The 14,503-nt window shown below is 34.3% G+C and overlaps 2 protein-coding genes across 5 annotated transcripts in view; one reads left to right on the top strand and one right to left on the bottom strand.

Moving 5' to 3' along the window:
• LOC140056802 (E3 ubiquitin-protein ligase CBL-like) overlaps nucleotides 1-11,972 on the top strand; it is a 24,139-nt gene extending 12,167 nt beyond the window's left edge. For 2 of the 4 annotated variants that reach the window (XM_072102289.1, XM_072102288.1), the window contains 4 exons: nucleotides 286-508; nucleotides 1,222-1,722; nucleotides 3,254-3,387; nucleotides 7,137-11,972. In XM_072102289.1, the coding sequence (XP_071958390.1) occupies nucleotides 286-508; nucleotides 1,222-1,722; nucleotides 3,254-3,387; nucleotides 7,137-7,424 (1,146 nt within the window). In that variant the 3' untranslated portion in view covers nucleotides 7,425-11,972. The remainder of the gene's footprint in view (nucleotides 1-285; nucleotides 509-1,221; nucleotides 1,723-3,253; nucleotides 3,388-7,136) is intronic. The other 2 variants (XM_072102290.1, XM_072102291.1) reach the window with 2 other exon arrangements.
• Nucleotides 11,892-14,503, bottom strand: LOC140056804 (protein AAR2 homolog). The gene is made up of 2 exons (XM_072102294.1): nucleotides 14,376-14,503; nucleotides 11,892-13,135 (listed from the first exon to the last, which is right to left on the bottom strand). Exon 2 carries the CDS (start codon nucleotides 13,105-13,107, stop codon nucleotides 11,998-12,000), a length of 1,110 nt encoding a protein of 369 aa, XP_071958395.1. The 5' UTR covers nucleotides 13,108-13,135; nucleotides 14,376-14,503; the 3' UTR covers nucleotides 11,892-11,997.

Below are 14,503 nucleotides of genomic sequence, written 5' to 3'. Positions count from 1 at the left end.
ACAATAGCATATACTAAATATGCAGTACCAAAGGTTTTTTATTGCATGTAGGAGAGTTTGAGAGACACGCCCTTTGTTGATAGTTGTCTTTGACAGGTCTTGTCTCCCCTCAGTGCTCCCTTTTATGTTTATATTTTTTTTATAAGAATAAATCAATCAATGTAGTTCCTGGTGTGGTTCAGTGTTAGCTGGTGTTTTGCTTGTTATGCCTTTTTAAATTATTATGAAAATTTTAAAATCATGAATGTGAGTAATAAAAAGTAACTTCAATAATACTTTTTTCAGCCATCTGAGCCGACCTATGCTATGCCAAGTAGAACGAAGGATGTTGTGGGTAAAAATGCACCAGCTCTTCCGCCACGAAGGTCACCTCCGAACAACTCACCTGAGAGGTCGTCCATCAAACAAACCAACGGAACTGACTTCAGGCGACCAGAACTTCCTCCTAGACGATACGACGACTCTGATCCAGAAAACAAGTGTGATGAAATGTACCAAAATACTTCAGGTAATGACCTATGACCTGAGACAAAAAAGAAAACAAGAAATGAAAGTGAAAGGTTTTCAGGAAATTACCAAACAAAATGTGCATATGAGGCATAGATATTGAAAACTATTTTGTAAATTACTCTCAATAAAATAAGTGTGGGAATGGCCGTTAAACATTTGAATTAGTGTGAATGGATGTTAAACATTTGAATTAGTGTGAATGGATGTTAAATATTTGAATTAGTGTGAATGGATGTTAAACTTTTGAATTGGTGTTAATATATTTTAAAATTACTTGCATGCTTGTAATTATTAAAGGTTTATGGTACAGGTTCAAATATAAACATATCATAAGCTCTGTCTACACTATCAAACTTTACATATGTCAACAACAAAAATGTGATGTGCCCATATATGGACACGATGATGTCATATCACTACCATATTTGGGCACATCACATTTTTTTGTCAAACTAGTTTGATAGACAGAGCTTTAGTATTACTCTCTTTTGGTGGATAACAAGTATTTTTATTTAAAATCTATGTGGTGTACCAGATTTAATCATCTTAAACTTCTTTTTAAGTCTGAACTTATGAGGTCTGAAGACTACTACTAACGGTAGAGGGTAATTTTATCTTAAATTCAAACTCAATTTAGCAGTACAGCACATAACTCTTTTGACAAATGGCGATATTTTCTTGCAACAATTTTTCTTTTACTTCTTACGACAGGTCTATTGAGTCAAGACTATGACATTCCACCGCCAACCAGCAGCAACCAAGCCTCCTTCATTCCACGAACCTCACTTACACATAGTCAGTCTATTGACGTTTCCTTAGCTAACCCCATATATGATATCCCACCGCCCCAGGCATCTCAACGAAGCAAACCTAATCGCAGACCACAATCTTGTACCAATCCTTTCCAACTGTCTATGAATGACATGCGGGGTCAGGAGTCAGACATGCCTGATATGGGTGGTCCCCAACGCAGCCAAGAAGAACCAAGTAAGCCTTCTTTCACCCATGTGGAGCCACTTTATGTTAACACATGTGGTCATCTACTACTACACTCAAATATAAGTGCACCCAGCTCCTCAAAACCTTCAGTAACAACGAGTAATATGACGACAAGTGGGCAATCGTCATCGTCGCCATCCATGTTATGTTCTACATATCAAAATCTTAACGATCTACCAACTTCATCTCAATCTAGCTCTGTTAAACCGCTAGGTAGGCTAACCACTCTGGTTCATTAATTTTCTATCTGCTTTCATTATTAACATTAAGCTCTGTCTACACTATCAAACTAGTTTGACAAAAAAAGTGTGATGTTTCCAAATATTGTAGTGATATGCTCAAATAAGGTAGTGATATGACACCATCACATCCATATATGGGCATATCACATTTTTCTGTCACATAAAGTTTGATAGTGTAGGCTTTATGGACTGTCTTTCTGTCTTGTGTTGGTATCTGTACACTAAAGTTGCTATACACTGTGGATTTGGTTTTTTTAATAGTGTGTTGATTGCCAGTTAAGCATTTTTCAAATCTTCTCTTCAGTGTATGGTAACTTTTAAAATAACATCTAATTTTGCACATTTATGGACTAAGTATGGTAATGCCATCATAATATAATATTTCTAGACACTAATGCATTATTTTCATATTATTACCTGCTTGATGTTCATGCTTAATATATTTTAAGTACCATACTGACTTTGGTATAAGCTCCACCCACTAGAGTTTTTGTCTCAACCTAAATATGTATTTAGTTGCATGGAGAAATAATGAATGCTTAAAATGAGGGTATTGGATCCTCCCTTCCTTTAAAAGATGAAAAAAGGAGAAGGAGGACCTCATACCCTCATTCATCCTTAGCCTAGCTTGTACCTGTGTCTGCACTATTTAATAGAATGGATGCTTTAACAGTCTTGAAAGCATAGAGTTATTATATTAAAACTAAAGTCAATGAAAGAGAAATGTTGCGAACAGGGTAGGGACTCTTCAAAATGGCCACCCTATCTGTAAAAAATAATATAGAGTCCAACTCTTCCAATACCAGACACCTTTGGACTGGCCAAATATGTCTGGTTTTCCAGAATTTCTGGTATTCAGAATGTGTTTTTAATGGTAAAGAGGAATTTTGGACTTCTTGGTTGAGAGAGTTTTTGGTTTTCTGAAAGTCTGGTATTGGAAGAGTTGACTGTATATGGATATGGATGTAGGTGTATTGGTCCAGCTTCAAACTAACTGATTGGCCGATGTGTTGCATCCATATTCGATAGTCTCTTTTTATGTTACTTTACTTTTTTAGCTTTGATTGTGTTGGGAGTTGACTCTCTAGTTTTAGTATAACTCTATGTGTGGATGCTTAGCATTCTATCCTTTGATATTGTAAAATATGAACATATATCATTGTCACTGTGGCTTGTAATATTACATTTAGGCCCCCAAGAGGTGCATGTGTCTACTGCAGCAATGTCTTTTTTTATTTATTTAAGTTTAATCATTTAAAAGTAGAGAAAACAAAACACCAGTTTGTGAGACCTAAAATAAGCTTTAAGTTTGGTTCCCGTTGTAGGTCTAATGCAAGATAGTTGTCCAATCACAAGCGAAAATTTGGATTATTCATCGTGTTGTGATTGGTCAGTTTACTTAGAGTGGACTTCCATCCAACTGGAAACCAAGCTTAAGCGTGATGCTTATAATGTCATAGATATTGTTTTCATAAATTCAAACTATATGGTGATTTGTTTAGTGCGCCGGACGCCAGATGATTATGATATTGTTGGTCTTGGATTAGTGGAGAAAGGCAAAGGTTTGGCATTATCAAGACGTAAGGTACCTTCACCTCCTGTACAGACGCCACCAACCAACACTTCACCACAGCATGTAGGTTTTACATTGTTATTGTCAAGTCAAGTATCATTTATTGTCATTTGTTTTAAGGAAAAAAACATAGAAATTCTGTTGTCGGAGCACAATATCCAACGGACACAACATGAACTAAAAACAAAAACATTACAAAAAATGTCTACATGATGTTTAAGGCTCCTGAAATGAAACTATTTGTAAATCGTGCCTTATTGGCCTTAATAGAACCGCTACCTGTATTACTACCAGTAAGTGAGTGGCCAAGCGGTTGAGACAGTTGTCTTATGGGTTCGCGACTCACTCGCTCCATGGTTCTGGTGGTAAAACGAGTCTTTTTGGATAAGAACTATAAACCGTAGGTCCAGTGTACACAAAATGCTCATGTGCACTTTAAAGAACCTAGTACATCTTTTTAGTAGGGGGATATTATCACTATAAATGAGCTTATAATGTAACCTACCGTGTAAATTGATAGATACAGTAGACCTGTGCTTTGGGACACTGATATTCTTTCTTCTGAACAAGGTTCAATATGTCACTATAGTAGAGGCTATATATGGTTTGACCTTGAAAAAATTCTAATAAAAGGTCTTTTGGTATTTTCTTGTAGCTTTAGGTGTCAATAATTACCAAAAAATTTTTGCAGCCTTCTAGTTGCTGCGTTAGTGAGATATTGAGGGTCAAAGGTCAGTGACCTTTTTGTGGCATTTGATGGCTCATAACTCCTCAACTCCTGGGTTTAAAAAGACAAATGTGGTTTCTACATCTATGTTTTAGTGGTCAAACAACAAAATAAAGTTTTTGCAAATTTCGGGTTACTTGTGCCATTGGTCAGATAGTCGGGTCAAAGGTCATTGACCTTTATTCATTAATAACTACTGCTAGTGTAGGACCTGAGTAAGATTTGTATGCATTCAATTTAGGAGAGAATATCTCAACTGTTATAGGATAATTTGACCCCAAGGAACAATATGGGATATGTGTCAAATTCGTTATCTGGGGCGAAAATGCCCAAAATCGGGGTCAAGGGTTAGAAATGTGTGGTTCTTATATCTCGACAACCACTTGTCATACAGATTTGCTTTTGGTGTCAAATTGTTCAGAATATACATATTTATATTCGGTCTAACACAACTTTTACCCAAAAAAATGACCGGAAATGCTTTTACTGACCTTTGACCAAAAAACACATTTTCGGGTTAAATTATTATTTAAAATGTCAATGGACACACTGTATGGTATCAAATGAAAGCATATACAATATGCTACCCATTGCTACCCAACTTGTATTGAACATTTTTTAATTAGGAATCTAATCTTATGGAAAATGTGCCTAATTTGATTACTTTTATACAAAAAATGAATATTTAGTAGCGTAATTGTTGTGCTTATTTATATAATGTTAAATAATTTTAAATAAGTGTTTGGAAGAACTATTTGGTATCAAATAAAAGCCCATACAATATTCTATCCATTGCTATCCAACTTGTAATACAAATCTGTAATTATGATGCTACTTTGGTGAAAAATGTGCATATTTTATTGCTTTTTGACAAAAATGGGTATACATTACCAGATAATTTATTTTGGTTTATTTATGATATTAAATAATTCAAATGTTTGAAAAGACATATTTGGTATCAAAGGAAAGCACATACAATATGCTACCTAACTTGTATATAATTATGTGATGTTATTTTTGGAAAATATGCATATATTTTATTAAATTTAGACAAAAATGAGTATAAATTAATGTAAGTTTATTTTGGGTGAAATAATTCTAGCGTTGTAATGAAATATTTGGTATAAAAAAGAAAAGAATTAGTTGTAGTTTATTAAGTTCTTTATTTGGTAGACCAAACAAAATGGCATTGCAGTAGTCTAACCGTGATGTTATAGTGCATGGACAAGTTTAATAAGCGAGGAGTGTATTTGCGAATTGATCTTATGTTACGAAGGTGGTAGGTATCAGATTTACTAATGTTGTTGATATGTCTGGACATAATCATTGCTGAGTCAAATACAACTCTGATATATCTAACCTCCAACGATGATGTGATTGATGTTTCTAGCAATGGCCAATTTCTTTTTCTGTTTTACCAGGGTTAAAAAGAGCATGTTTTTAGTTAGCCAATCCTGAACATCAACAACACAAGCTTCGATAACCGACTTCGCCTCATTAAACTCTGCTGAATTAAAGCTGATGTATCATCTGCGTACACATGATATTGGACACAATGTCTCTTAATGATATCACTCATGGGCGAGGTGTAAACTAAAAAAAATACTGGACCCAGTATTGATCCTTGAGGAACACCGCATTTCAGGTTGATAGAGGTGGATTTGACATTACCAATCTGGACCTGCTGCTTCCTAGAAGACAAATATGACTTGAACTAATTTAGAGCAGATCCACGGATACCAATAGACGAGAGTCTTGCAATAATAATGGAATAGTCCATGGTATCAGAAGCTGCCGACAGGTCGAGGTACACAGAAAAAAGACAATTACCTTTATCCAGAGCTAAAATAATATCATTATGCACCTTGAGAATGGCTGACTCTGTACTGTGGCGCTTTCTATGCTGATTGAAGAAGGTCGAACAGATTATTGTCGTCAAGAAAATGTATGAGATCTAAAGCAACGCATTTCTCAAGGATCTTAGATAAGAAAGCGACATTAGAAATAGATCGAAAATTTGCCATGCAAGTATGTGAAGGCGTCTTTAAAATAAGTGTAACTAGACCCAACTTCAAATCATCAGGAAAGGTCGTACCAGTTGATAAAGATAAATTAATAATAATTCTAAATACTGAAGTCAATATGCACATTTTCCATAAAGTTATATTCCTAATTAAAAATGTTTAATACAAGTTGGGTAGCAATGGGTAGCATATTGTATATGCTTTCATTTTATACCATACAGTGTGTCCATTGACATTTTATGGAATAATTTAACCCGAAAATGTGTTTTTTTGGTCATTTTTTGGTCAAAGGTCAGTAAAAGCATTTCCGGTCATTTTTTGGGGTAAAAGTTGTGTTAGACTGAATATAAATATGTATATTCTGAACAATTTGACACCAAAAGCAAATCTGTATGACAAGTGGTTGTCGAGATATAAGAACCACACATTTCTAACCTTTGACCCCGATTTTGGGCATGTTCGCCCCAGATAACGTATTTGGCAAATATCCCATGTTGTTCCTTGGGGTCTAATTATCCTATAACAGTTGAGATATTCTCTCCTAAATTAAATGCATACAAATCTTACCAAGGTCCTAGACTAGCAGTAGTTATTAATGAATAAAGGTCAATGACCTTTGACCCGACTATCTGACCAATGGCACAAGTAACCCGAAATTTGCAAAAACTTTATTTTGTTGTTTGACCACTAAAACATAGATGTAGGCACAACATTTGTCTTTTTAAACCCAGGAGTTGAGGAGTTATGAGCCATCAAATGCCACAAAAGGTCACTGACCTTTGACCCTCAATATCTCACTAACGCAGCAACTAGAAGGCTGCAAAAATTTTTTGGTATTTATTCACACCTAAAGCTACAAGAAAATACCAAAAGACCTTTTATTAGAATTTTTTCAAGGTTACATAGGATAAATGTCACATATAGCCTGTACTACTATTACCTATTCAGGGAACACTTTGTTGGGTCTGAAGGTGGTCCATTACTAGAGACCATTTTGCAATTTATTATCTGTAAAATTTAAATCATACCTAATCTGAATCATAATCATTCTTATCTTACAGCCATTAGCCACTTCATCGGTTCCTACTTCGGATGTAGTGAACAACGATACCTCGACACAGAACCTGAACATCAGGCCTTTACCAAAACCACCTGCTGCCGAAGAACCGCCAGCAGTCAAGTCAGGAGGGAGCACGCCCTCAAGAGTGGCATCGCCAGCGCCAACACCATCACCAGTCGACATTTTAAGCAATGAAGGTTTTGATCGCAATATGATTATGAAAGCTTTGAAAATCACTGAAGATAATATTGCAATGGCCCGTCAGATTCTGCTAGATTTTGCTAAGTAAAAGCAGGTTGGGGTCGGAATTATGCCTCACTAGTTTAAAAAATACTTACCGTATATCCTCTGGTATAATCCCACCCCCTAGAAATTGGGCCGACTTTGGTGGGTGGGACTAAGTATACCCGAGGAAACCCTGGTACAGGAAAAAATGAGTGGTAAGCATATCTTGTAAAAACTCAACTAAACTGGCTAGAGAGGGGCCTACATCCAGACCAAAATTCAATACTGGAACTATACCCAGGGATATGCCTGTTTGTGAAATCATACATAAAATAGGGGGTGGGATTAGACCCAAGGATATATGGTAATTTAATTTTAAATTGGTCATTATGACCAGTTTTACAGTGCATTGAGCATAACAAATGAGGTATCAGGTCAGATGAGGTCAAAATCAGTTAAGAATGGTTTGGTTATGAGGTCAAGAGGTCATTGGTCATCATGTAAAGTCAAACTTGTATAAAGTTGATGATAAATGTTTAGTTTCGGTCAAAAATCTAATTTGACAAAGAAGTTGGACAGTTATTTCAAATTGTTATCGACACAGTTGTTTATACTTCTATTGTTGTCATGGTGACTGTGATTATTTAAACATTGTAAGCTTTCACTATTATATCTATCTAATATTGTTAATATTTTTGTCTAAATTTAATGTTTATAAATTGATAATTTGACCAAGTTTTTATCTCTTCAAATCTAAATTTAAGAATAATACTTCTGAATTTTTATAGAATTTCATTATAATTATAGATAATTTGTCCTAATTTAATGAACCTTCAAAGATATTAATGCATTTTTGATAGCAGGTTTTGTTTGGCAGGACTTGCTAATTGACCATAAACTAATGAAGATTAAGCTTTAAAATATTAATAAAATAATTTTGTAACTTAAGTATTCGTTTTAGAAACATTCTACAACTCCAATCAAAAACATTTAATCCTAAATATTTATGAGTATGTTCTGTTTAAATTTGTCTATATTACTGTTATACTATTGTTAGCATGATGTTTACTTCATTAAGATGGTTGATTTTGTAAATGTTATCAGTTCTTTATTGTGTGGTTTTACTGCAATAATTCTAAAACTATATTTCTGTATTGTTTGCCACTAACTTTCAGTTATTAGGTGGTTATTGAATATATTCAGTAATAATTGTAGTCAAAGATGTTGTTATATAACAACTATAGTAATCTCAGATTATACTATTTGTTAAAAGTAACTAACATGTGTAAGTTGGTTACTTACCACCAAAGTTAGCGATAATTAGTCCATGAACTTAGCGGGTGAGTTCACTGGACCTGAATGAGCCCAATTTCACTATGTCTTTAACAGGTAACTGAATTTAAAAATTGGATGAAATAAAAATAGATGGACATATCTAAGCTTAGTTCCCACTAGGACACAACGCAAGGACCAGTTACAATAGATGGCTCTGGCAGATGGACATTTCTAAGCTTAGTTCCCACTAGGACACAAGGACCAGTTACAATAGATGGCTCAACTGGGGTCATTGTGTGAACCACTATTCCTGCTATTTTTATAAAACCTCTTTATATTATATTTTATTTACATTTTTTGTTAAAATTTAATTTTAGTACAAATCTTAGACGGTATAATAGTATCCTCATATTTTCAAGTTAGTCTCTTCATTTAAGATGTGTTATTATTGTTTGTATGTAGTGTAATAATGATAAAAGCTTGTATATACAAACACGCCGAGTTAAAAACACATAAATGCAATGTGTTGAGTAAAGTAAAAGAATTGTTAAGGGTAACATACCCTTTGCATTATCCAAATATAATAAGATTTAAAGGAAATTCCTAAAAAAACCATTGGTATAACCCACCACTGTACCCACTGAATGTTCTGTGTGTTGTGTAGTTTAAATGTGTATATTTTTGTTTATTTTTAGTTGTATTTATAGAGTTATATATCTTCAGTTTAAACATTTTTGAGACTAGATGAACAAAATAATTAGTCAATTTGACAAATCCGAACTGATTGATTAATTTGGCTTATACAGTATATATTAAAATTACAACATATAATGCTCAAATAATAAAGCACTGTCTGCACTATGAAACTTTATGTGACAAAAAAATGTGATGATTGTCCATAATATGGACATGATGATGTCATATCACTACCATATTTAGGATATCACTACCATGTATGGGCACCTTTTTTTTGTCAAACTAGTTTGATAGTGTTCCTTCAGTATTGCATGAAAATATTTCTTTAATGATTTAACAATTCCTTTCAGTTAAATATACTAGCCTATTTTGTATATTTGTTTTTATGGCAATCAGTAGAGGACCAACACATATTAGCTATAAGCTCTACATCAATGCATGTAGTAAGTATTTATCTATTTCAAACTTAGTGTTTTAATGTTGTTACAAACATTCATATTATTTTATCACACTGCAACTAGATCATTAAAAACAAATGCTGTCATGTGATGTCAATTTTTTAAATTTCAAACATTTATTTAAAATGACTTATTCTTATACTTGATAATGGTAGGTAGTCAAAAGCAACACAAGTACACATTTTAAATGGAATGAGATTCACTGAATTGAATGTTGTGACTTTTTTGTTATCTACTATCTTTTAAAGAGTGTAACCCTTTCATTTTAGCCCAGTGGGTTAACTGATATTCAGATGTAGATATTAGGGACTTTTCGACTATCTGTGGATGAGTATCAATCGACTACTACACATGTGGACTTTGTACACTCAAATCAAAATGTCCCTATTCATAGTAAATATTGAACATAAATTTCAGAACATTGACTAGCTGCACGGTTATTATGGGATGTTATGTTCCTTAGCAAATTCATATTGGCACAAGAGATACTGTATTTAGGCATCACATGACAACATCACATGACAGAACATTTGTGAACATTATTATGTGTAATAACATTTATATTTTATGATCTTGTTGCAATGTGATCATCTCTTTGATCTTGTTGCAATGTTATCATCTCTTTAATCTTGTTGCAATGTGATCATCTCTTTGATCTTGTTGCAATGTGATCATCTCTTTGATCTTGTTGCAATGTGATCATCTCTTTTTTGTGGTGCATATTTTGACTACATTCGCAGCATGTAAAATATTACATCTTTCTATATTTTTTATAAATATTGTATATTTTATGTTTGATCAATATTATTTTTTATATTATGTTTTCACTTTATAATTTGTATTATTTTGTCATAGCAATGTAAAATCCCTTATCATTAACCTAATAATATAATAATAATAGTAAAATTGATATTAGACTTTTTCAAAATCTGTTTTCTTTATAATGTTGACAATTTTATTGTAAATACCCAAGACATACATAGATTTGTTTTCATTGTAATTACCGTACTTATGCAAATAAGGGGAATGAGTTTCATTTATTAGGGACAAGCGGTCAAGGAGTTGCACAATCGGTCAGTTGTATCAGAAACCCGTAATGGTACTTTTTTCCAATGCTTTGTGGGACATGTTAAATAATTACTGTAATAAATTATTCTTTCTGAAGTATGTGAAATATCTGCATTAATAACCCGCCATGTAATGTTATAATTAGTACAAGATTGGAATGAATGAAGGTGCTTGTTTAATTGGCTTGTATTAACTGAAGGGAGGCAGTGGTGTAATGACTTATAGGGTGCCCAGAGGAACAGGCAATAAAATATTTCAGCGTTGGAGTACCACTTAGTTCCTAAACCAGGGGCCTCTGGGGAGGTGCTTGTCTCGCTCATTAATGGGATAATAATGCACCAACTTCCATAGGTACGGTAACAGATTGGTTTTCACCAATCAATATTGTTTATAGTGAAAATTATTTTATGATAGCATTTCATAGAAATATATTTGGGAATAAGTTAATTATAGCTCCATTGATGGTACGCGTAGGATCACAAATTGCATCTTTTAAATTTGACATTTTCAGAATTACAGCCCATGTTCTTCAGACGTGGTGGTTATTAGTGCTGCCACCACTTGCTTGCTATAGGATTCATTGTACAGTGGTTAGATATTTAAACTGCTATCTGTGACAGGTAATTCCATTAATATGAAATTAGGGGTGTAATTATGTGTGGAGGCTGATGTAGTAATACCTGATGTTTTTTGGAGTAAACACTGTTGCGTGTAATCATGTAATACCACAAAGGAATACAATAAATTGCTATTTATATGCTCAATACAGATATCTAAGTTTGTTTGTTTATCTACAGACTTGGGACTGGGTTTTTTTGTTTATCTAGAGACTTGGGGGCAATTCTAATTTCGATTTAGTGTATCTCTATTTTGAAAAACATTATAGTACTTCATTTGGCAGGCTTAGCAGATGGCTCACACCATGACCTATCGCTTGTTGTTGATTGCTTACGAATCAAGTTTGATGATAGCATCAATACTAATACTAGTATACATAACACAAACATGTTTATTAAAAAATTTTTATTGAGAGGTAAAATCATATACATTTTAGTTGATAAAATGCTTCAATTAAGTTTCGTTATGTGGTTGTCGTGAACACAAATTAAAAACATTAATGACTTATTGAATAAAACATTGTTAATTACATTCTACCATTACAGGTGCTTCATCCTCGGGTTCTACATCAAAATCCCATTTGAAACGCTTCATTAAATTTGCTTTAAACTTTCTCGCTTTTTCAGTCAACCCGGTTGACATGTTGCTTCCATCTTCAATATTAGAAAACAATCTTTGTAAAGTGATTGTAAGAAAGTTGCTACGGGATACAATATCTACAAAAAAGTCTGTTGGAACTTCCTTCAATTGAAAATGAAGTACAGAAATAAAATCTTCAAATAGTTTCTGTTGGTTTGTCATGGCTTCTTCTGATGTACACATAATGTGAATCAAATTCTTCCATTGTTCAAAAGCATCGTAAACATGACCAACAATAAAACATATAAATACAAACTGTATTTCTGAGAGAACACTTGTCATGTGACCACTGTAGTTCAATGACACTAACATCTCCAGGCGAAAGCTAGAATCCATACCATATTTGGTCACCTGATTAGGTGTGGCATTTGGTGGGTGTGTTTCTTTCGGTATTTTACTGAAGTTTATCTTGGTCCCAGGTTTGCAATGCATCTTGGGAAGGTTGTCGTCCGCCGGTGGCTGACTCCTGAGGGAAGCTCTTTGTTCGGTCGTCTTGGTCGGAGCATCTGGTACGAGTTGAGAAGCTGAAGCAATTACTCCGCTTTCAGGTTTGAGTCGGTTCACAACATCCTCCGATACATAGTTCGTAAGTGAAACCCATTTTTTCAAAGATTTGTAAGGATATGGTGCAAGATTTTTATCTAAATTTCGTAAATCCATTTTGATTCTTTCAACTTCTTCAACACTTACAGTCTCATTACTTATTTCCTCGTTTTGTTTATCCCATTTTTTTACCAAGACTTCTTTCCCTTTAAAATAATGGAAGAATCCTGTTCGTGGACCAGTTCCGTAACAACTCGTAGCACTGTAGTGTACAAAGTGAACTCCTGGTGGAATCATCTTGACTCCCTTGAATTTTTCAGCTACATTCCAAATGTTATAGTCGATTCCAAATTCAGTTCCAACAGGGACATCAAGAAATACGAAAGTGGCGCCCTCTTCAAACAGACGAAAAGCTGTATCTTGGTCCATTTCTTCACTCTGAGTAGCCATTTTTGTACACTACTGTTGTAAATAAATTCTGCAAACAAAAGGAAATTAAAAACACAAAAAAAAAAAATACAAATGGCGTTCATTTCTTTATTAATACAACAATACCAAAATTGGGATATCCCAAAATTGTCTACCTACACTACCTAGTCTAGGCCTAGGCCAAACTAGTAGTCTACAGCTAATAATAATTAAGATTAATATAATAATTAGAATAGGCTAGGCCTAGATAGATACTGTGCATGATGTGTATATTTTTAGTCGCGTGGAAGCGACTCTATAGTTCACTATGTCGGTCGGTCGGTCTGTCTGTCTGTCGGTCTGTCTGTCTGTCGGTCCGGTATCACTATGCGTTTTATCGCTTTATGACCTTATCTTGATATCAGTTTAATCTAGCTAAGTCAATTTTTCAAAGAATATTCCTTATGGCCAGGAATCGATGTGGTTATGTTTTCACGGTGCGCAATAAAAAATTACGCGGTCTACGCACGATTTAACGAAATCACGTTTGTAATCATATCTTAACAACCATGAATCACAATTAAATAAAATTTGGTACTCATAAATTTCAGGGCATAAATCATCATATGGCAATACAATTACGTGCGTAGCGCATGTAACGCATGCGTACGCGCGCTTAAAATTTTCAAAATTTATTTTCGATGAAATAAGAGTACGTTTCAGGCAATTTTAAGCGTTTACAAAATTGCCATGAGTGCGCAGATTTTTGCGCGCGCACTGCGCGTTAAATGTTATTGCGCACACTTTTTGCCCGATTTCTGTTTTCTTGACTTACTTTTCAACTCGAAATTACGTTATACGAGCACGTCAAAAGTGACAGGCTACGCACGTGTAAATTAAAAAAATATAAATGTTTTTAAACATTTCAACATTTTTAAACATGTTCAGTAATTTCGGTCAGTATAGTTCACTATGTCGGTCGGTCCGTCTGTCTGTCGGTCTGTTTGTCTGTCGGTCCGGTATCACTATGCATTGTAGCGACTTAATGGCTGTTGGCCTTGTTCTTATCAGGGCCGGTCATCCTGTCTAAATACGGTGGGCCAGCGCGAAGGGCATATAGGCCTAGGCCAAGGTAGCCTTTAATAATAATAATAATAATAGTTTGGCCAAATGCATGCCCAAGCAAGGACCAACTAGGCTAGGGTAGGCTAGATACTTTTATATAGGGTCTAACTTTCAAACGACTGTATACACTAGTCTATGAATGCAGAAATATTAAACATTTAAGATATCGATTGGCCATTTCTTACATTTATTGAAAATTAAATCTTCTCCACACACACCGTATACGTCGTACGTTCTTTTGTCGTTTTTCTTCTTTCACACATTTCGAGGTACAGTATATTCATAACGTCATTCTGACGACTGGAGCATTCTC

This window comes from Antedon mediterranea, chromosome 8 (assembly GCF_964355755.1).
Source record: "Antedon mediterranea chromosome 8, ecAntMedi1.1, whole genome shotgun sequence".
Lineage (NCBI taxonomy): Eukaryota > Metazoa > Echinodermata > Crinoidea > Comatulida > Antedonidae > Antedon > Antedon mediterranea.
This window is presented reverse-complemented; position numbering and strand designations above follow the sequence as displayed.

Coding starts and splice junctions, on each gene's coding strand:
- LOC140056804 (XM_072102294.1), bottom strand. CDS start 13,107: ATGGCTACTCAGAGTGAAGAAATGGACCAAGATACAGCTTTTCGTCTG.